This window comes from Xyrauchen texanus, chromosome 21 (genome assembly GCF_025860055.1).
Source record: "Xyrauchen texanus isolate HMW12.3.18 chromosome 21, RBS_HiC_50CHRs, whole genome shotgun sequence".
NCBI lineage: Eukaryota > Metazoa > Chordata > Actinopteri > Cypriniformes > Catostomidae > Xyrauchen > Xyrauchen texanus.
The window spans coordinates 24,700,633-24,725,233 of NC_068296.1; the positions used below are offsets into that span (position 1 = coordinate 24,700,633).

A 24,601-nucleotide genomic window follows, 5' to 3' on the forward strand; every position below is an offset into this window, starting at 1 on the left:
AGGGAGTGGTACATGATAGAAGAGTAGAGGAAGCTAGATCTGGTGGGATTGGTTGATCTTCGGACCACTGAAAACCCAGTGTTGAATTACTGAACATCTGTTTGAACATGTTTTTACCATCATAACATCAGTGATTGAGCCTATTCCTTATATTTCTCTCATCTCTAGTTAGATATCTACTAAATATGGTCGCATTATCAAACACCACGCCCCTGTTAAAAAAAACTACGCCATAATGCTGTTTCCTCCTAATTGTCAACCACACACGTCTACTGAACATAGTATTTCAAGACGTTTCATTGACATAGTAATTAAATAGTTACATTTTAGCAATACAGCCACCCAACTCCATTAACACCACCCTCTTCTCGAAGTCTTGAGGACTGTGTTGAAGCCTGTCCACCCCTCCCCTTAGTGATCTTCTGGAGATGGCTCGACCCCCATTGCCCCATCCACACTGATTGACAGCTGTAAATTAGGATTTAATTATTCTGATTAGAGGAACGAAAAGTCTGAATGATACATCTAAATTAATGAGTGGAGCTGATGGATACAGAGATGAAGAGGCGTCATTGAGGGGGTTGGGCCGTGGGAGCAATGGAGCTTTGCAGGACCAACTGCTGATGATTTCGCCAACGTTTCATACATAGCAAAGACTAATTTAAACAATCTCTTTCTGAAATTCCCACCATCATATTTCTTGCTCAGTCACTGTGCCTCTAATCTCAACCCCTAGTATACAGAAGAGAACAGCGCCCCCTTAAGAGCTCTGTGAACCATTTCTACCCAGTTTAAGGAAACTGACACATTTTTACATGGAGGGATGTGTGTCATGCCTTACGTGGGAACATGCTTAAAACACACAGTGTACAGTGTAACCAACAAATATGCAATTTTCACACATTTTCAGATACATCAGAAAAAAAAAAAAAGCTTTTTTAATTTATACCAAGGAACATGTAGATCTGAATCTGGTCCAAGTCAAAACTATTATCATCTGAACACGGTGAAATACAAATGTGAGACTAAAGGAGAAAAGCCCAGACTAATATTAAAGCAGCTAGACAAAGAGCAGATCATATAGGTTGAAAGGGGAGGTTACCGTACTACATACATGTAAGTACCATGGATTTCTGTAAGATTCAATGTACAGCAAATATTAAGTAAGTTTGATTTGGATTAAGATGGTACGCAAATCACAGCACGGTCAACAGAAGACAATCATTACAATATAAAGCGACTTTTAGAATTCTACATATATATTCAATATAGATCTTAGTGCATATATAAATGAAACATTTAACAAAGCAGCACATTTAAAAAATAAATAAAAAAGCACATAACTTAAAAACAAATTCTAATAATAAAACAAAAAGGAATTCCGATTCTGATAATATGATGCATACACATTCTTGGGTGTGTACTCACATTTTAAAGTCACCTTAGCAATTTTAAAAGGTCCAATGCAATGCACTGATAATGGCAATCACAGTTCATGTAACATAAGGTGAATGTAATGCAATATATATCAAGAAATATGACACAGATTGGCATCGAATGCACAGGATGGACAAAAGAAAGGCATACATGCTCTAACTGAATAAAAAAAAGTTCAATTTGTAATACAATACCTCTTTCCAGATCTGCCGCAACAATACAGCGGTAAAATTCTACAGACATCCTTTTCTTTTACATTCCCTTTACTTGTGAACAACGAGGAGTAAAGGAACCCCACCCAAACCCCACCACTTCCTGTGTGATAGACAAGCCTTCATCCTGTTCCTTCTCCTCATCCTCGCAATCTTCATACCATTGTCGAAGGCGTCAGCCTCATCTTCTTGGATAAACTGCTTGGAAAACGCACGTTCATGCATTTCATGAGTGTAGACGAGAGCATGTCGAATGCGAGTGTGTAAGTGATACTCACTCATGCTGTTGCTTAACCTGCTGGCAAAGTGCTGCCAGGAGGTGAAAGTATCTGGAAACTGTTTGCCTGTCCTCTGCTTGTGCCTTCTTCATCTTCATCTTCTGCAGAAGTGGGCCAGTTCATTTCTAGTGCTATTCTGACCTCCCTTATCAGGGGCCCACACACTGTCTGTCACATGCACTCTTTACCCCACGGCGGCCCAGTGGTCTGAACCTAGATATGAGCCATGAGCAGGGTTACTGTGGGCTGCTTTATTGTCAGAGAAGGAGCATACCAAGTCAGCCCACAGAAATGGGGGAGAATCCAAGGAGAAGTCATTATTCAACCTCAGCCATGTGCTGTGCAACACCAGCCATCCACCCCTCCTCCACTGACTCTCCTCCAGCATCCCTGCCAGCCTCTTCTTTCACTCTCACTCATTTCTTCATTTTTCTAAACATCTCTGCATCCTTCCTTTTTGCTTCCTTCTCCTCCTGGCGCAATGCAATTATGGTAATGGATTTTTACCCCCATTCTCCTGATGGCTTTCGACATCCTGTCCAGAAACTGGGCTAATAATCCTCTTAAGGGTCGTGTTAATGAGGAGAGTGCAATGACCAGAGAACTATTCCACATGTAGAGCTATTTACAATTATCATGCACCTACCATTGCTTGTGCTTAGATAACGCATTGCTTAAAAAGAAACAAGTGTAAACTAAATAGAGTAAGAAAGAGCAATCGAGGGGCATGGATGGAAGAAAGCGGAAAAGTAAAAAAAAAAAGACAAGACGCACTGCCAAATTTCTCTCCATTTGCCATTATCACGGGCAGTCTATCCCTATGTGCATCTCCTCCTGTCTGCTCATCATTTCAGGCGTTTTGCCTTTTCGTGTGCAGCTGCAGAATAGAGGGATGTAAATCGAGGGCTCCTGTCTTTGATTGTCTCACTATTATGAAGATATAATTAAAAAAAACATGCATGCTTTATTTAGGTAACATTCATACGTGTGTTTGAAAAAGCATTATGCTGTTTGCCCACACACGCAAATGCATGAAGCGAGAGCAAAGGCAGGAGAGACTATGCCTCATCAGCAGTGTGCTTTTCCTTTGTCTTCAGGCAGGCAGCTCCGCAGCCTTATGGAGCATGCACAATATCCAATATACAGTTTACACACACACACACACACACACACACACACACACACACACACACACACACACACACACACACACACACACACACACACACACACACACACACACACAAAACAGCTGCCTCACAGGTTTCTGGCACATCTGGTTGTCTCAGTATGCATGTATACACAATGGTAATAGTGCATTTGTGAGCACGGTACCTGCAGAATATTATTATTATTTTTTATATCATATTTAATTCTTAACAAATTATCAATAGACGACTGATCTGAGCGAGGCATAAAACAGAGGAGATCCATAACGAGTATGAAGATGATGTTGAATGAAAGCATCTACACAAGTATAATAATAAAAGGAACATTTTAACCCTTAGAGTCAATCATAGTTGTACTGAGAATTGCTAAAGAGCATTTTTAGCACACACACACACACACACACACACACACACACACAACACCCCACACACACACACACACACACACACACACACACACACACACACACGGAGGGAGATTACGAAAGTGTTCATAAGTGCACTTCCAGTAAGAGGCGAGCTGCACTTTGGCAGGCCCAACACAAAAATATGTCTGACGAAAAGAAAAAGAAAAAATGAGGAGGGAGGGATGGATGGATGGATGGATGGAGAGAAGCAGAGGAAAAGACGGGTGTTGGTAGACTGCTTTGAACCTTCAGGAAACAAAAAAACCAAGTGGATCATTACACTGATGAGTAAACACCCAGTTTCCATTATTAGCAATCACACAAGGAAAACACATATCCTTAAAGACATCCACCATAAGCTTTTGATGGTTGTGTGCATGTGGTGTTCAAGTGATGGGGTCTCAGAAATTGTATAAACTTTACTAAAATATCATTACATTGTGATAACATCATAGACCGGTGTATATTTTGTGGTGAACTGTCCCTTTAATACTCACCCTCATGTGTTCCAAAAGGTGTTGAAAAAAGATGTAATGAAAGTGAATGATGACTGAGGCTATTATGCCCACACATTACATCTAAGAACTACTTTTCTGTTACATGGCAAAAAGAAATGTATACAGGTTTGAAACAAAAAAGGGCGAGTAAATAATGACAGAATTTGCATTTTTGTGAGAACAATTCCTTAAAATCAGTAAAAATGATGCATGACAAAGCCACTAGGATCCATCAAAGCTTATGTTATACATCATCTCAGACATACTAAGTGATAGTCTACTAAAGTAACAGCCATGTGTCCAAGACATATTTAAAAAGGGAGGTCCATTAAAATACTGCTTTAAAAGTTAAAAGTCTCCATTAAAAGTGCTGTCATCACAATTATCAGCCTTCTGTCACTCTCTGAGGTATAATGCTGGGCATTTATGCTTTTTAACCAAGTCCACTGCTTGAAGCCTCAGAAACGTTGGCAAGAAACAACAAAGTGTAGAAGAACAGTTGCAAGCAGCCATTAGTAATTCATGAATACAGATTTAAATAACCACTTCAACCACTTCATTGTCTGTTATAACCACTTAATTACATTTGTCATGAACAATGAGTTTTAAAAGCAGATTTCAATGATTTGAATGATGTTAACTAAATGGGCTGCGCTTACACGATTAACTGGAAGTGAATCGCTGCTTGTGATGTATGAATGGCTTGCACACGCTGCATGAGTCTGTTGGGTATACTTTAGTCTCATCACATTTTTACTTTTTGTTTAGCCTCCCATTCAGCGGATTAAAACACGCTGCGTGATCATGAGGAAGGATTACCTCAAGATGTAGATTGGAATACAGGTGCAGAATTTCACATACATAAAATAGTCTGCTCCTCTCTCGGCATTGCTTGTGTGCCAGTGTTAACCTTTCAGTGTGCCATACACTCAAAAAAATGAAAATTGGTAGTTGTTGGTCCAAAGAATGGAATTGTTTAAATTAAATAATGCTCTTAAGCTTGTGCATTAAAATTAAAACAGTTGTGTTGACAAAATTAGAAAAAGTGATATTTCCCATTTACACAGCTCACTTGTGTTAAATGAACGAAATGCAGTTGTGTTGCTTCTGCAGTACCGTAATTTGGTCAGCAGGTGGAGCTATATCTGCACATGCGCAGATGGAAAGCACATCCAACGATCAGCTTTGATCCTTCAGCTCACTGAAAGTCCCTCATCGCCATTTTGTGCAGTCAAATGCAACATTTCACAATCAACGTTTTGTCTTTGTGGACACAGAGGTGAGGTATTTTACTTTTTATGCATTTATATAGGCTAGAGGCTGTCAGTAGATGGTTTATCGCCGATATCGTGTTTTGTATGGTATTTTAATGAAAATGCCGCATTCCTCGTGTGGTTTTCGCATTTTTGTTAGTTAGGCCTATAACGTTACATTCGTGTGTTTCGATCTTATGTAATATATATATACTTGTTGAACTTTGATGTGAATTTCCCCACACAAAGACATAAATTACATATTAAATTGCTAGTTAATAAGAGTTTCTCCATTTATGTGTTAACGGATTGTTTTGTGTAATGTTACTGTATAAAGCGAAACACTTTTTCACATTTTAGTAATGTTATCAGTTTTAATAACTGTCTTAAATAATGGTGTTGAGCATTTTTATTTAATGTCAAATGTTAACACTCAATCTTTGGAAGACCCAAATAACAGCTATAAACACATTTGACACATCAATAAGATGGCATTGATGTTAGCTAAGTAATGTAAGCTTGGTGGTTAGGCCTAATCTAAAGTGTAAACTATTTATCAGATTTTTACTGTATAGCATACCACTTATTAATAATTTATGAACCTATTAACTAATAATTTATAAATGACATATCTGAATTAACAAAACAATAAAACATTTTAGCATATCACTTATTAGTCATTTATGAATGTATAGTCATGTTTTGTAAATGATTAGTTCTTCATTAACTAATAACCTTATAAGTGACTTATAACTAATTTAACAAAACATTCATAAAATGTTAGCACATCACTTATTAATCATTTATGAATATAGACATGTTTTGTAAATTATTAGTTTATCATTAACTAATAACTTATAAGTCACTTATAACTGAACGTTATTATAAAGTGTTACAGTGTTGTTTATATTATTATTATTCTTTGGTGACTTACATCTTTTTTTTTCTCACAGAGTTTTGGAGTTCTAGAGTCCTACATGTGGCTGTGCAGAGATTGTGGCTCGTCTCACATATCAAGATCAAAGCTTTTAAAACACTTCAGGTTGGTACATGGACACTATGGCCGCAGACAAGCATATCCATGCGCATATTCTTACTGTCCATGCACTTTTAAAACCTGGAATGCACTGCGGTCCCACTTATGCAGATCACATGGTAGTGAGCAGCGACCTCAAAAGCAAAATTCTAGCGAAAGTACAAAGATAAATTGTCATGTTTGTGATGTTACTGACATTCCTTCAATAAATGATTACTTTCTCCACATAAATAAGCATTTGCGCAGTCATGAGACAGTAAGTTGTATGTTTAAGGACTGCTCGTTTAAATCAAATGTGTATAGCACATTCAATTCACATAAGAGGCGAAAACATTTTCAGTTTATCAGCAGCCAACATGATTTGTCCTTTCAAAATTGTATTAGGTATCTGCAGAAGTAGGATTACAACTACCCCTTTGGTGTCCAAATTTATGGGTCAGCTGGATCATTTCTCAACCCAGCTCCTCAGAATCTTCAGAAAGAAAGGAGGAACAGCAACACAGAAGATGACAAACATCCTGTCAGTTATGGATCAGGTATGTTCTCTAAATTCATCATAATTTTAAATCTGACAATAATTAATAATAGATTAAAAGAATATTTAACCTAAAGATGGAAATTCAGTCATTATGTATAGCCTCACGCGTTAATTTTTGGGTTAAGTATCCCTTTAAAGTCTGGTTTATACAGTACTGTGCAAAAGTCTTAGGCATGATAATATTTTCACCCCAAAAAAATGGTTTTAAGCCAGTTATTTAAATATTTTACTGCAGTGTGTCAGTACGAAATATCGGTTTACGTTTCCAAACATTCCTTTTGCCATTAATTGTAATAATCCAGTGACATTTTTATATGCACAAGGAGTCTGACAATAGCCAGTATGGTCCACACAGAGATTGGATCTCATCATCATCAAGTCTGTCTGTGATTACATGAAGAAACAGAAAAACTGAGAAAGATTAAATCCAGGAGAACTGCGTCAACATCTCCAAGACACCTGAAGAAACCTTCCTGCGAATCTACAGTACTTTTTGTACTGCTTTAAAACACAATGCCATAAATAGATTTTATTTACTTCTATCAACTACATAAAATCAATACTCTGTGTGACCAGCCTTTGCGTTTAAAAAAGCTTTTGTCCAGGTACACTTGCTCATAGTTTTTCAGGTAGCTTTGCAGGAAGGTTTCTTCAGGTGTCTTGGAGATGTTGACGCAGTTCTTCTGGATTTAATCTTTCTCAGTTTTTCTGTTTCTTCATGTAATCACAAGAATGACAAACTTGACTTGAATGAAAACAACACAATGGGATAATCTGTATAATGCTACTTAAAATGTTAGAGGTACAGTAACAAGTCTAAAAAGCAAAGTACTAATGCTCATTTCAAATTTTTTCAGAATGACATCATCGAAAAAAAACGTGAATGCATCTTGAAAGCCCTTACTGTTTACATGAACGAAGACCCCTCAAACCTTGTGAAGGAGTACTTGGTAAGTTATTTACTTTTTTTAAAACCTATTGTATGTTTCTTTAAAACCAACTCCCACTTTCACCCCTGATATGTTATTAATTGTTTCTATTTGTATTTTACTTTTTTAGGACGTTGAACATGATGAAGGCCAAACTTCAATGCGAAACACCACCCTAGGCATTTATGTCGTCGTACATGAAGGGGCAGATGCTACAGACCCTTACTAAGATGTTGGCATTATCACTGAAGGCGTCCAAATACTTGAAGACCTGAACAATTTGGCAAATGCTTGTTCTGTGATGCTTGGTCTAATTTACACTTTAAACTTGGCTTACCCACAAGACCTGAGGTACACTTTTGAAGTATTTCAAAAGATTTTTATGGAGCTAGATGCAAACAAGCTGTCAAACAAGGTCCAGGTCCTGAAAAATAAACTCCTTTCAGAAACGCTGTAACTTGAGGTCAGGACCAAGAGCCAGGACTTATGTTTTCTCCATAATGTTGGCTGTTGCAGTATATATATTTATGTACATAACTGTTTTTTGTTTTTTTTGTTTTTTTGTTCTTGTGCAATTAAAAGGAGGCACAAGAAGCAAAAGAAGACTGCTATTATTTTTTAAGTATAACACTTGAATGTGAATATTTTATAAATCCTTTAATTTAAAGACAGCATGCTTTTATTTATTTTTATTTTCTTGTAATAAGCAGATTCTTTTCTGTTCGAGCCGCGCAAGAAAAAGCGCCGCTCACGGAGGCCGCCAGAGCACGCGGACTTCAGTGACGTCACGCCGGGCCAGTCCCCGCGTGCTTCACCACCACCCGAGGACTCCCTGCCGCCAGTTCAATTCACGCAGGCAGACCAGTAACCCTCCGGAGCGCTGGGTCTCGTCTCGTTCGGCGCGTCAGGGGACGACGGTGAAAATGATGACAGCCTTTCCATTGACGCTGCATCCGACGACTGGCGACTTCGACCCCGCGCCGTCGACACTAGCGGACACGAGCAGGGGCACCAGCATGGACTCAGAAATCGTCCGCATACTGTCCAAAGCCGTGGAAGACCTCGGGCTCGACTGGTCTTCTCCGGAAGAACCCGCCCGCAGCCGGCTGGACGAGTGGTTCCTGCAAGGGCGCCGGCAGGCCCCTCGACAGAGATCCTCCCCTTTCTTCCCCGAAGTTCACGACGAACTCACAAAGTCGTGGAAAGCCCGCACTCTGCTCGCCTGAAGCCTTCTTTCTCTTTCTCGCTCTCCTCGGTGGGCGGCGCGAGAAAGAGGCTACTGAGGAACCCCACCCCTCGAGGAGGCTATGGCCAACCATCTGTGCCCACCCTCCACCGCTGGATGGAAAGCCAAAGCTTCTCATCCCTCGAAGCCCTGCAAGATCTACCTCAGCTCTCGCCGGTCGCGCATATGCCGCTTCCGGCCAAGCTGCGTCAGCGCTTCATTCCATGGCTGTTCTGCAGGTCTATCAGGCCAAACTTCTCCGCACCATGGACGAATCTGGACCTGAACCTGAGGCTTTCAAGGACCTGCGCAGCGCCACTGATGTAGCCCTGCGAGCCACAAAGGCCACCGCCCAGTCCATCGGCCGGGCCATGGCTAACCTGACTGTCCTTGAGCGCCATCTGTGGCTGACGCTAACAGAAATGAAGGATGCGGATATCGCCCCAAGCGGCCTGTTCGGACCGGTGGTAAAAGAGTTCGCTGAACGCTTCACTGAAGCCCAGAAGAATTCGCAGGCTATGCGTCACTTCCTGCCTAAGCGCTCCAGCTCGTCACAGAGCCGCCAGAGACTGCCTCAGCTGCAGCAGCGAGCCAGGGTGGCGCCTCCCGTCTCCCAGCCCAGACCTGAAATGGACGCTCGACGCCGCTCGCGTTCCGCTAACCGAAAGCAGCCGCCTGAGCGACGGGGACCTCGGCCCAAGATCGTGCTGAACCCGGAGCCTCGTAAGCCTTCCTAGCCATAGGAAGAAAGAGAGAGAGTGCGTGTCTCGCAAAAGCCAGACCACTCTCTCCAAAACGTGTAAAACATTACCCAGTCCCCTTACAAGTGGCTGGAAATGTCTGTACAGCAGTCAAAGGGCCAGTCACAGAACTCGCTCACCTGCAATCAAACGCCGTTTTTAACGGCAACACGCAGAAATCACAAAAAGAGTCATTTTCTGCCTGTGTCACTAAGGGGTCACGTGTCCACACTAAAGTGCGCATTCCCACATATCAATACTGTCCAAACAGTGCCGAATACTTCCCCAGCTCAAGCTGGACGCCCCATAAATGTAGATCGTGTGCCTATTGTCATGTATGCACCACTACACACAAGCACTGTTCCCACAGTTATAAACACTTCCCCAGTAAAAGCGGGAAATACTATAAAGGTAACACGCGTGTGCCTGCTGTCATGCATGCACCCCTACACACAAACACTGTATGCATGCCCAAAAACCCCTGCCGCGACCGGGAGGCTTTATGAAAATGGCGCGCGTGTCTACTACGGTATATGCACCCCCACCCATAAGCACTGCCCATACAGTTTCAAACAGTTCTCTGGCCCATGCCGTGAGCATCACAGATGCGGCGCGCGAGCCAAGAAACTCCCCGCTAAGAACGGGAAGCTTTATGAAAGTGGCGCGCGTGCCTATCACAATGTATGCACCCCCACCCGTAAACACTGTCTATACAGTTTCAAACATTTCTCCAGCTCATGCTGCGAGCATTACGGAGATAGCGTGCGTGCCTGTAATCTCACACGCACCCCTGCACTCGGCACTCAACAAAGCTGCTCAGCGTGCCCCCGTGCCTCTGAGAGCTGTAAGCTCAGTGTTAGCACAAGGCAATTCGCCGGCAGGGTCCATACGTCACTGCGACACGCCCCCAGCCAGCATTCAGCCCATATCTGTGCGAGCAAAAGCCTGGGAAAAAATCCCTGACATGCCGAAATGTGTTTTGAACATAATAAGACACGGTTACTCGCTTCAATTCGCTCGCAGACCACCCCGCTTTTCAGCGGTGGTCGAGACGAAAGTGAGGAAAGATGTTTCACATGTTCTACGCACCGAGGTGCTCAAACTGATAGAGAAGAGAGCTATAGAAACTGTTCCTCCCTCTATGAGCGAGGCGGGTTTTTACAGCCGCTACTTTCTCGTCCCGGAAAAGGACGGTGGCCTCCGCCCGATCCTAGATCTCAGACATCTGAACAAAGCTTTAATGATTCGCTCGTTCAGAATGTTAACGACCAAACATATCCTCACGCAAGTTTGCCCCGGGGATTGGTTTCTATCAGTGGATTAGAAAGACGCTTACTTTCACATTCCGAGGCCATTTCACAGGCCATTTCTGAGATTCGCTTTCGAGGGACAGTCATACCAGTACACAGTACTACCATTCGGCCTATCATTGGCCCCCCGTACATTCACGAAATGTATGGACGCAGCACTTTCCCCCCTGAGACAGCGGGGAGTGCGAATACTGAATTAACTCGACGATTGGCTAACCTAGCACAATCAGAGAGTCAGTTAATGACGCACAGATCTTGGATTATCAGTCATCTAGAATGTCTGGGTCTGAGAATCAATTTTGCAAAGAGCGTGCTATCCCCCAGCCAGAATATCTCTTTTCTGGGAATAGTGCTAGACTCAGTGCAGATGACGGCGCGCCTCTCATCAGAGCGCGCGCTCTCTATTCGACGCCTTGCAACATCGTTCAAAGCGAGCGCGCACGCCCCGTCAAACGATTTCAAAGAATGCTCGGCCTCATGGCCTCGGCATCAGCTGTACTCCAGCTAGGATTGTTGCACATGCGTCCTCTCCAGCGCTGGCTCAAGAGCCGCGTCCCCACTCACGCGTGGCGCTCAGGCCACTGTTTGATCAGAGCGAATCACGGCTGTATAAAAGCCCTGATGCCCTGGAAAGCCATAAAATGGTATCAAACCGGCGTGAGTCTGGGCGTGAATACGCGGAGAAAAATTATCACGACAGATGCCAACAAAATAGGATGGGGGGCCCTTTACGAGGGCAGGCCTGTTTCCGGTTTTTGGTCAAACCCGGAAAAGCGCCTACATATAAACTGTCTGGAAATGAAAGCGGTCGCCTTGGCTCTCAGAGCCCTGCTTCCGTACCTGAAAAACGAACACGTCCTGGTCCGAACGGACAACATGACGGTAGTTTCGTATATAAATGGCCAAGGTGGACTCAGGTCGAGCTCCCTGCACTCTATGGCCAGGGAGCTCATCCTATGGTCACAACACCACCTGCGCTCGCTAAGAGCAGCGCACGTGCCAGGCGTCCTGAACCAAGGAGCGGACATGCTATCCAGAGACAAAGTTCTCCCAGGAGAATGGTCTCTCCACCCTCGGACGGTTCAGTGGTTATGGCGAACCTTTGGCGAGGCAGAGGTCGACCTCTTCAGCCTCCAAGGAAAACGCAGCACTGCCCTCTCTTCTTCTCAAAAAGCACGGACGCGCTCGCCCAAATCTGGCCGAGCCGCCCCTTGTATGCTTTTCCCCGATCACGATGCTGCCTCAGGTCATCAGTCGGATCAGGGAGGTGAAATGTGCAGTGCTCCTGGTAGCCCCACTCTGGAAAAACCAGGCGTGGTTTCCAGAGCTGGTACAGATGATGCAATCTGCCCCATGGCCGATTCCGCTGAGGCAAGACCTCCTCGGACAGGCCAGCGGGATGATTCTTCATCCCGCCCGATCTGTGGGCCCTCCATGCATGGCCCCTCAGCGGGTTCCGAGAACCTCCCCAGTGGAGTTCTGAAAACCATTGCTGAGGCACGAGCCCCTCTACGAGGCTTGTATGCCCAAAAGTGGAAAGTGTTCAGTGACTGGTGTGATACCAAGAGCTTGAACCCCAAAACGTGCAAGATACCGAGTGTACTTGCCTTTTTGCAGGAGCTGCTGGAGGCGGGCCGCACACCCTCCACGCTTAAAGTCTATGTGGCTGCCATAGCAGCGTCACACAATCCTGATAAAGGACATTCATTGGGAAAGAACGATCTGATAGTTCGTTTCCTAAGAGGCGCTAGGAGGATGAACCCTCCTCGCCCACCTTCGGTGCCGATCTGGGACCTGGCCACGGTCCTGGTCGCACTCAAAGGTGCCCCGTTCGAACCTCTCCGAGCCGTGCACCTCAAGCAGCTCTCGCTCAAAACCACGCTCTTGCTGGCACTTTCGCTTCAGTTAAAAGAGTGGGCTGACCTGCTCAGCGCTGTCATCAAGCGCTGCTTGCCTGGAATTTGGACCCTAGCGACTGCAGAGTTGTCCTTAGGCCAAAGCACGGGTACATTCCTAAGGTGCTCTCTACACCCTTCAGAGCACAGGTGATATCTCTGGCAGCGCTATCGTCTTCAGCAGACGAGGACGACGCAAACTTACTCTGTTTGTACAAGGAGCACCCCACCTTGTAGGTAAGGGCGCCCTGTCATACCCCACTAAATAGCTCGCCTCTGGCCGGCTCGTGGAACATCACTTTGCTTTAAGGCTCAGGCACCCGCCTCTGGCTTTATACAGCGAAGTCAGCACGCACGGCGTTTTACATGGGGTTCCCATAGCGTAAGCTACTTACGCAATAGGAGAGACCTCTCGATAAGGGAACGACTCGGTTACTAACGTAACCTTGGTTCCCTGAGAGAGGGAACAACTATTGCGTAAGCTGCCGTGCCTGTGCTTGGTCAGTCGCTTCAGTCGATTGAACCTAAAGAACCGGAATGACGGGATGCTCATTATATAGCCCTCATATGCTAATTTCAGCAGGCTATGAGCCGTAGCGGGCGCGCCCCATTGGTGGCGCGTTCTAAATCGCCCGTCATTGGTTCGAGCAGTTGCCGCAGCACAGCCAATGACCGAGCTGCTTAGCTCATCACTGTCTGCTGTGCAGCTGCAATGCGTTTTACATAAAGACTTCAATATTTCTCGAGAAACGGAGTTTTCCTGGATGCAGAAAACTCAGTTTCTCGAGAAATATTGAAGTCTTTATGTAAAACGCATTGCAGCTGCACAGCAGACAGTGATGAGCGAAGCAGCTCGGTCAACTGTTCGAACCCCATGTAAAACGCTGTGCGTGCTGACTTCGCTGTATAAAGCCAGAGGCAGGTGCCTGAGCCTTAAAGCAAAGTGATTATTCCACGAGCCGGCCAGAGGCGAGCTATTTAGTGGGGTATGACAGGGCACCCTTACCTACAAGGTGGGGCGCTCCTTGTACAAACACAAGTACACATCTTATGTACTGAGTTTTTTGTGTACTGGTACGCATAATAAACCCTCTAAGTCGGTCAGAGACGGACCTTATAAGGGAGGAGATAATGCCCAGCATGTACATACTCCAGCTCATTCCACAGTCAGACTGATAGAATGTTGGAATGTAGTGAGGGGACATGTAGGTTATAAAACCTGATAAATGTCGAAGGCGAGGCCCAGCCTGCCGCTGCACAAATATCTTCAATGGGTATCCCACCAGGTCCCAGATCGGCACCGAAGGTGGGCGAGGAGGGTTCATCCTCCTAGCGCCTCTTAGGAAACGAACGATCAGATCGTTTTTTTTTCCTAATGAATGTCCTTTATCAGGACTGTGTGACGCCGCTATGGCAGCCACATAGACTTTGAGCGTGGAGGGTGTGCGGCCCGCCTCCAGCAGCTCCTGCAAAAAAGGCGAGTACGCTCGGTATCTCGCACGTTTTGGGGTTCAAGCTCTTGGTATCACACCAGTCACTGAACACTTTCCACTTTTGATAATGTAAAAGAGGCTATTGATAATGCCCAGCATGTACTGCATTAATGAGAAATTGAACAGGTGTTCCTAATAATCCTTTAGGTGAGCGTATACACACACACACACACACACACACACACACACACACATAACACACATATTTTAGGGGTGTAACGATATTCAAACCGAACCGAAAAACCGCGATACAACAGCCATGGATCAAACCGCGATACTCTCATGTCGAACCGAACATGCCCCGCCCCCTCCTCCCCCGGCCCAACTCTCACTTCACTTTGTCACAAAACTATTTTTTTCTTCCTTGACATTTGATTAAATAGTAATTAATGAGTACACTTTTAACAACTAATAAGAGCTATAGTTTTACTAAATATTATTATAATATTATTTACTAAATAAAGTGCATGTCACGTGATTTGTGTGATCGATCACTCTCGGGAGTTTACATTTACATACGCACTTCAGGATGGCAACTCCGTGGCAAATTGAGATTGAAGACCCTCCGGTCACATTTATGTCTCCTGTGTGGGCAAATTTTGGTTTTCCAGTGGACTACAATAATGGAAATCGTGTCATAGACAAAACGCGCGTCGTCTGTCGTAAGTGTTTCACAAAAGTTGCTCATACGACGGGAAACACTTCTAACATGCAAGCGCATCTCCGGAGACATCATCCCGACATTGACATCAGCAGCACACGTAAGAGACCTCAAAAACAGGAAACTCTTTCTACTGCTTTTAAAATTAAGCTACAGGCCGACTCAGACCGTGCTCAAGCAATTACCAAGGCAATTGGTGTTTTGGCGCCCATTTTCAGTTGTTGAGAACGACGGATTCACGCATTTGCTACGTGTGTTAGAGCCCAGATATCAACTACCGAGCCGACCGCATTTTAGTCAGAATGTTTTGCCTCAACTTTACAACAAAGTGAAAGCCAAATTGGTGGAGGACCTGAGCAATGCAAAATTCATTGCTTTAACTACAGACGGGTGGACTTCCCGTGCAACTCAGTCCTTCATCACGATCACGGCGCACAACTGGGTAATTGCAAATCCCGTTCTCCAGACACGCGCTGTCTATGAAAGCCATACAAGTGATCATCTGTCGGAAATATTACAGGGAGCTGTAGCTGAGTGGAAAATTGACAGAGAAAACGCGACTGTTCCCGTCACAACAGACAACGCCAAAAACATAGTGAATGCAGTTAAAGCAGCCGGATTTTCACCAAACATTCGCTGTTTTGCACACACTGTTAACCTGGCTTCACAACGGGGGATGAGCGTTAACCAGATGTCACGGCTTTTAGGCAGAGTGAGAAAAGTTGTCACTTTTTACCATCGAAGCACTACTGCTGCAGCAGTGCTCAAGGACAAACAAGAGATGCTCCAACTGCCTACACACAAGCTGATCCAGGATGTCCCCACCAGGTGGAACTCAAGCTATGACATGCTTGAGCGCTACCTTGAACAGCAGGCTGCTGTTTTCTCAGCACTTACAGACAAGAATGTTAAGAGGAACATTAAGGACATTCTTACTCTATCTGATGAAGATGTAAAAGTAGCTGAGGACATTGTTCAGGTTCTCAAACCACTGAAAACGGTAACCGCTCTGTTGAGCACTGAACAGCTGCCAACCGTTTCAATGATAATGCCACTGAAACACACCATCCTGGAATCTATGAACGTGAGTTGCACAGATACAGCAGTTGTGAAAGATGTCAAATCTGCCATTGTGTCCGACTTCACCAACAGATACCCAGACTCTGACTCAACACTTGTGCAGTTTCTTCATATGAGTACTGCACTTGACCCACGTTTTAAATCTCTGCCGTTTCTGGATGAGACCACGCGCAGAATCGTCTTCAACAGCCTGATAGAGAAGATTCTGGAATACCATCCCTCACAGGTATTTTTGTTTAATTGTTTTAATTCCAAAATGAGTTAATTTAATAAATTTGATTAATTAAAATTAATACGTTTTAAAAAAATACATTTTATACAAATTCATTGTTTATAAATACCACAGACCTGCAACATATCTTACTAGTAGTGAATACGTCCTTTGAAAAGCACTTTACATATATAATTTTTTAAACTCTAAAATCTAAACAGAAACTTAGATCATCAGAAATGACGAGCATCACTATGTTTTTGGTAGTTTTATTTGTCAGATATGAATTGCAATTAGCAATAGTAGCTTAAAAATATTTTGTGGCTTTGTCCTTCCTTAATGTTAGGCCCAAGCCTCAAAGGAGCAGTCAGAAGTGGCATCCAGCAGTGAATGTGATCCTCCAGCCAAAAGAGCACCAATCGCGGAACTGTTTGGAAAGTTATTTCCAGTGGAGACCAGCACACCTGCATCCAAGTCTCTGTCTCAAATGGTGAAAGAGGAGGTGCAGCGTTACAAGGAAGTGCCGACTCTTCAAGTGGAGTCAAATCCACATGCATGGTGGAAGGACAAAGAGAGCCAGTTTCCCCATTTAGCCAGGTTGGCTAAATCCTTCCTTGGAGTCCCTGCAACATCAGTCCCCAGTGAGCGAGTGTTCTCTACAGCAGGGGACATTGTTACAGCACAGAGAGCAAGCCTCTCACCTGAGAATGTGGACATGATGGTATTTTTGAAGAAGAATTTAAAATTTTAATTTAACATTTTAGATGTATTATAAATTTTATTTTATTAGTCAGTGGAGGCATTTATTTCATTTTAGTTAACTCAGGTGTGCTAACTGCTCTAAAGAAAATGTGAAGCCAATGTATAAAGTTAAGTTAATAAAGATAAAGTTAATAAGTTAAATTATTGTTGTTGTTTTTATTAAGTTAAAAGTGAATCTAGTGTTATTATTATTGCTGGTGCCCTGCCATGAACCCTGCCCCCACAGCAAATAGAACCGAACCGAACCGTGGCTCCAAAACCGTGATATGAACCGAACCGTGGCATTGTTGAATCGTTACACCCCTAACATATATATATATATATATATATATATATACAAACACACACACATTTTATTGTTGTTGTCATTTTAGTGTTGTTTTTCAAATAAGATTGATCTTATGATGATCTCATCAATGCTACGCGTTGCAAGCTGCGCATCACCCGGCAGAACTTTAAATCTCTCCCGGTCTCGACTCCCGCTCAGATTGTGTCTGTTCCTCGACTGGTTGAAGCGGCTCTGACCGCACCGAGAATGACAGTTTTGAAGTTTGTGTTTATTTACCTGGCACGCTTCCATATAATATGAACTTTAATTAAGGATGAAATAAAGATATATCACCAAGCTATGATGTGTTATTTTTTCTGGCCACCAGTTCAGTGTCAGTCTGCTCAGCATCTATCTCCACGCTGAACACCGGAAACTGACATGACCACACGTGCCACTCCCTAAACTGAGACTGACTGGTCATCTTTTTATTAGCGGTGTAGAAAATGGGCAAACTGCCCTCAGAGTCACGTCCACACATGCACTTATTTATTTAATATAATCACAGCATTTTACCGTCATATAATCGCACAGGCTGACATCGCGATATGATTTATCGTGCAGCACTAATTATAATCCAACCCACAGGGTTCAATATATGATTTTCAACAGGCCTTTGCAGCCTTACTTAAGAACCTGCCTCCACAAATGCATTTGCTCAATCAAAAAAACAAACAAACAAAACAGGAAATGTATAGGTTATGGTACACAAGAAAAGCAATTGTAAACTTGACATTGTAAAAAACATGAGTGAAGACATTTATTTTGGAAAACAGTTTTAAAACAATATACTTCTTTTGTAATTCCTTTTATTCTTGCTGGTAGCATAGGATTTCGGATGCCCTGATCTGATACCTGGATCGATATCGGCTCCAATACCATGTAGGGCTGGGTATTGATACAGATTTCTCAATTTGATTTGATTCACAAGCTCTTAATTGGATTGGATTCTGATTCGGCTCAATATAATTTCCTATGGGCATATTTCTGTTACAATGTTCATTTTGTTACATAAGGAAAAAAATTATCTTTCAGCTAATGCGGTTATTATAAAGGTACCTTCCAACCTTCCATTTACAATTCTAAAATATTAATTTTACAAACAATTATGTTATTAGTTTTTCATTATATTGATCACATTTTACCATTTGAAAATCTTTCAAATTCAGTCTGTTCCATCAATAAATGTCTTGAAATTGCATATAGTATATTGCATATATATTTTTGTAGCATGATCTCCCTCTCGTCGCACCACCTTCCGCAATCGGCCTTTATCCCTCTCGGAGGCTTAATTAGCCTGATAAGGGACCGGTTTTGTATAATCACCACCCTCCGCCCTGTCACAGAGACATTATAAAATGACAATTGGATTGCGTGGATCACATCTTTAGACACACAGAACGAGTCAAATAAAATGTTTACTCTAAACTAGCAAAGAATGGACCTCGGTGCAGAACTTATTCTCCACTACACTACTCTGAATTAATCTGAACATTTACCAGTTGGTGGCTAATCATAGAAATGTTTAGTCCCATAGCATGAAATTTGGTTGCATATGCGAGTGATTTACTCGTATTGAAAAGGGTTGCGCGTAGAGTAAAAGATTGGTATTGCAATTTAAAAAAATCTATTTAGTTCAAACAAAAATTACAATGCATCTGAAAATCTATATTTTTTCCCAGTCGTAATATGACGTTTTTAAATGGATCATGTATTATTCTGACGAGCCTGATCAAAATCTGATACTGTATGTTAGTCAGGATGTTACGCTTAAGCTCCAAGAATTACATAAAAGAACAATAAGAGCACCATTATATGTCTCAAAGTCTCGTGAAGACAAATGATAGCTTTGTGAATCGCAAAAGTCTGTGTTAAATATGTATACAGTTGAAGTCAGAAGTTTAAATACAACTTAGCCAACTATATCAAAACACAATTACTGACATTCCCTGTCTTAGGTCAGTTAGGATCACTACTTTATATTAGGAATGTGAAATGTCAGAGTAATAGAAGAGATAATTATTTATTTCAGCTTTTATATCTTTCATCACACTCCCAGTGGGCCAGAAGTTTACATACACTTTGTTAGTATTTGGTAGCATTGACTTTAAATTGTTTAACTTGGGTCAGATGTTTTGGGTAGACTTTCACAAGCTTCTCACAATAAGTTGCTGGAATTTTGGCCCATTCTTCCAGACAGAACTGGAGTAACTGAGTCAGGTTTGTAGGCCTTCTTGCTTGCACACACCTTTTCAGTTCTGCCCACAAATTTTCAATTGGATTGAGGTCAGGTCTTTGTGATGGTCACTCCAGTACCTTGACTTTGTTGCCCTTAAGCCATTTTGCCAGAACTTTGGAGGTATGCTTGGGGTCATTGTCCATTTGAAAAACACATTTGCGACCAAGCTTTAAGTTCCTGGCTGATGTCTTGAGATGTTGCTTGAATACATCTACATATATTTTTTCCTTCCTCATGATGCCATCTATTTTGTGAAGTGCACCAGTCCCTCCTGCAGCAAAGCACCCCCACAACATGATGCTGCCATCACACCATGCTTCACGGTTGGGATGGTGTTCTTCAGCTTGCAAGCCTCACCCTTTTTCCTCCAAACATAACGCTGGTCATTATGGTCAAACGGTTAAATTTTTGTTCCATCAGACCAGGAGGACATATCTCCCAAAAGTCTTTCTCCATCTTCATCCCAATATGTATTTGAAAAACGTAGTCTGGCTTTTTTTATGGTGGTTTTGGAGCAGTGGCTTCTTCCTTGCTGAGCAGCTTTCAGATTATGTCAATATAGGACTCATTTTACTGTGGATATAGATACTGGTCTACCTGTTTCCTTCAGCATCTTCTCAAGGTCCTTGGCTGTTGTTTTGGGACTGATTTGAACTTTTCGTACCAAACTACATTCATCTCTAGGAGACAGAATGCGTCTCCTTCCTGAGCAGTATGATGGCTGTGTGGTCCCATGTTGTTTATACTTGAGTACTATTGTTTGTACAGAGGAACATGATACATTCAGGCGGTTGGAAATTGCTCCCAATGATGGACCAGATTTGTGGAGGTCCACAATTATTTTTTCTGAGTTCTTGACTGATTTCTTTTTATTTTCATGATGTCAAGCAAAGAGGCACAGAGTTTGAAGGTAGGCCTTAAAATACATCCACAGGTACACCTCCAATTGACTACAATTATCCTATTAGAATCTAATGGGCTATTTGCCTAAAGGCTTGACATCAATTTCTGGAATTTTCCAAGCTGCTTAAAGACACAGTTAACTTAAGTGTATGTAAACTTCTGACCCACTAAAGTGAAAAAAAAAAAAAAAAAAAAATCTGTCTGTAAACAATTGTTGGAAAAATGACTCTTGTCATGCACAAAGTAGATGTCTTAAACAACTTGCCAGAACTATTGCTTGCTAATATTAAATCTGTGGAGTGGTTAAAAAAAATTTGTTTTAATGACTTCAACCTAAGTGTATGTAAACTTCTGACTTCAACTGTATAGTATGTATATACAGGTATAGCATCTTTATCACAGAGCTACCCAAGCCCCTGAATAAGAAGATTATTAAACTAACGTGAACTAGGCTATATAAACAATCAAAGGCTTTACAGATGTGCTCTGCCAAAATAAAAGCCAGAATTAAGAAGAAAGCTGAATTGTATAATTGTATTGTATAATAACAATCTACAAGTTAATAAATAATAATAAGTATTATTATTATTATAGTGCATTTAGCTTCTGCATTTTCCAGTAGAGTAGTTAGTTTAACAACTATGGTATTGGATCGGTTTCGGACGATGCAGAAAGTTCATGTATCGGAATCGATTCGGGAAAGAAAAAGTGGTATCTCTGAATTCCTAGTAGGAATTACACACTTCATCTTAAAATTGTTCACTATCATCCAAAGTAATTAGTCAACAAAGCATCCTGAAATCTAGAAAAAAAAATAAACACATCAAGGTGCATTATCAAAAAAGCAAGCTTGCAATTATTAGCTCATTTATTTGACAAGCACACTTGTAAAGGTTGTGTAAAGCTTGCCTATAGTATACACTACAGCCAGAGCTTTAAATGTCTAAGTAATACAATGCAAAAAGAGAAGGACAAAGAACATAATCTGTAAAAACAAAAAAATTGCTGAGTGCTAATGATGCATTCTGATCATATCAAATGTAAGGTAAACTACTGTAACACAGATCTTACTAAACTCTGAAACCAAATAACCACTTCAATTCATCCCAACACCAAAACACATGCAAACTGTCCACTGAAAGACAATTATTAATGATACAGCTTATTTTCCATTAATTTCAACCAGTTCTAACTATACCTGGTATAAAAAAATGTTAAACAATTCAGCTGGTCCAAATATATACAGATAATTCGAGCACGCAGACAACTTGTACAAACAACTACTGAATTGTTGATGTTACACAACTGCATCTCAGTGGCTGCATCAGAGAGATGTAAAATATGAGGTATTAGCAGACCCACACAGAATCTGCTCCATAAACTTTCCACAGAAACCTCTTCAGATTTATGCAGTCTTTTATTTAGTTCTACAACTATTAGGGTTGTGCCGATGGACGATATCATCGTCCATCGTGATGGCTGACCAACATCACGACGTAGAGCCACCATCGTGATGCCATGCCCCCTTTTGCGAGTCTTGCTAGTGTGACTCACTAATCCTAGTCTCTTCTATAGTTAACCTAAAAACTTTGCAGGGATTGCTCTGTAAATTAAACTGAGAATATAACTAATGCATATATGCTATTTTAAATACTGTAGTATATGCCAGAGACATGACGTGTTAGTCTGTGAAAATACCGTGTCAGGCAGGCTGCACAAATATTGATCTTGACATTGTTAGCTTCTTGTCTTTTTTTTACATGTCTTACACTGTACATTTAGATTAAAATATTTTATGTTGTAGGCTACAAGAAAATAGCCTTTATTAATTAATTATTAGTAGTTGTAGTGTCTCAGAAAATCTTGCTCATTGTCACATACTCTTGTATACACTGAAGCGGTAGTTTAAGATAAACCCAGACCAGCGAACGTCAAATAACTTTTGTCTGGTTAATACTTTTAAAGAAAAATTTCCTTGGCCATAAATCCATAATGTCAAATAAAATGAAAGAAACAAGGTGAATATGAATAACACACATTTATTAAAACATAGAAGAACAACAAATAAAACAAGAAAACGGGAACAACACTCAGACCGAAACTCGGCATTAACATTTCACTTATAATTAGCAGCACAATTAACTTCAGCACAGGCTACAAAATAAATTATGTTATTGAAATATTGTAAAGTGGTCATATGAACTACACAAATGAACGTTTAAAAAATAATGGCCTATGCAACATCGAATAGCTCCGCAACGGATGGCGAAAAATGCGTAAAGTCTAATATCTTTCACCATAGACCATGTTTAAATTTCGATGTTTCTGGTCAGAAATACCAACATATTCACTTTATCTGGTTTTAATAAGCTGCGGATTGGAGTAACTACACTACCTGCTGTGCTGAAGACCCGCTCTGATGGAGTACTGGTAGCACATATGCACAGATATTTCCGTGCTAATCTTGCCATGAACGGAAACCTTTTGTCGCTCGTTTTCCACCAAGTCAGCGGGTCCTCTTCCCCATCAATGGCCATTTCCTGCAGGTACATGGTCATTTCTGCCTCGACCTTTTGCTCATCAGTGAGCGTGGCTGTGGCTGCTCTCTTCGCAAGAACGCTGCCCAAAGACGACTTTATTTTCTTAGGCGCAATATATTAAAAAGCCCGGATGAGTAGGCTACTAATTAGTTGGGCTAGTAAAATAACGAAATTATAGTTTTTCAGTAGAAAAAAAATATCTATGTAAAGAGATATATTAAAATAAAAAGTGCTTAAAAGTGCACAACTCTTCTTAAGTGGAAGAAATATTTTTCCCACTTACGTGCAACCTATTGGAAAGCTGGATGAGTCAGTTGGGATAGTAAAATAACTGAAATTATAGTTTTTATGTGGAAAATAGTATTTATGTAAAGAGATATATTAAAATAAAAAGTGCACAACTCTTCTTAAGTGAAAGCTAAAAAATAAATGCTTCACGTGTCGTGCAACCTACTGATAAAGCGCCGACGAGTCATTAGTTGGGTTAGTAAAATAACGAAATTATAATTTGTCATATAATTTTTGAAAATTATATGAAATTATATAACCCCCCGCCCCACCGACGATATCATCGTCCATCGCGATGTTTTACTGTCAAAATCGTCAACTGCCAATTTAGGGGACATCGCCCAACCCTAACAACTATCCAACTTCTTAGTTTTTTTCTTTGTAATTAAATATTTTAACTAATCTGATTATGCTTTCAGCAACCAATGAAAGTGTAGTACTCTACTTATTTTACCATGCTTAAATCTATTCTGTAGAATTCAGCATTAGTGTCTGCAGATTTCGTCCGGGCCTGGGTAATATATGAGGCACAAGGTTGAGGCATATAGGTGGGAGGCACATCAAATATAGAGCGACTAGAGTGCAAAACTGTGCACATCCCACTCAACTGAAGCACGTACTAACCTGAATATCAGTGTCTTTGACTGGCTCAAGAGGCTCAAATGTAGTGGCTGCACTGAGGCTTTCCAGACGTTGAGAGATATGGAAGATGTCAAGACCCCGAGAGCCCAAGAGGATGGAGCTGAAGAGAACAACAACAGAAAAGTAGTAAGCAGCATTTTGACTCAAATACCTTGAAATGCACTACTGCATGGTCAAACATCTTTTGTCCATGGAGATACAAGCGGTTGACAGGTGAGAACTCACGCTTTTACATCAGCTGTGTCTTGAGAGGTTCTAGTGAGAGTGCGGGAACGTAGTCGCTCTCCCGCCTGCTGGATCTCCTGTAAGTTTCGCTCGACATGGGGCAACTCAGAAACTGCCTCTGTCTCTGCTGCAAGCTGTTCTGCTTGCTGCAGAAGTTCCCCAAAGCCCTCAGTATCCATGTCCAGCAACCTGTTCCACTTGACAGCAAAAGAAGATTGGTATGTTATTATAAATGGTGGTGTGCACATCATTTGCATTCAGTATGTCTTTCCCTGATGAAAAAACACACATAGTAACCATAGT

General features: G+C 41.8%; 1 protein-coding gene across 1 annotated transcript in view; it reads right to left on the reverse strand.

Moving 5' to 3' along the window:
* The window catches only part of LOC127661653 (nuclear pore complex protein Nup93-like), a 44,875-nt gene that overhangs the window by 18,096 nt on the left and 2,178 nt on the right, over nucleotides 1-24,601 (reverse strand). The window contains exons 2-3 of the mRNA XM_052152467.1: nucleotides 24,299-24,495; nucleotides 24,056-24,173 (exon numbers count right to left, since the gene is read on the reverse strand). Coding sequence (XP_052008427.1) covers nucleotides 24,056-24,173; nucleotides 24,299-24,477 — 297 coding nt within the window. The 5' untranslated portion in view covers nucleotides 24,478-24,495. The remainder of the gene's footprint in view (nucleotides 1-24,055; nucleotides 24,174-24,298; nucleotides 24,496-24,601) is intronic.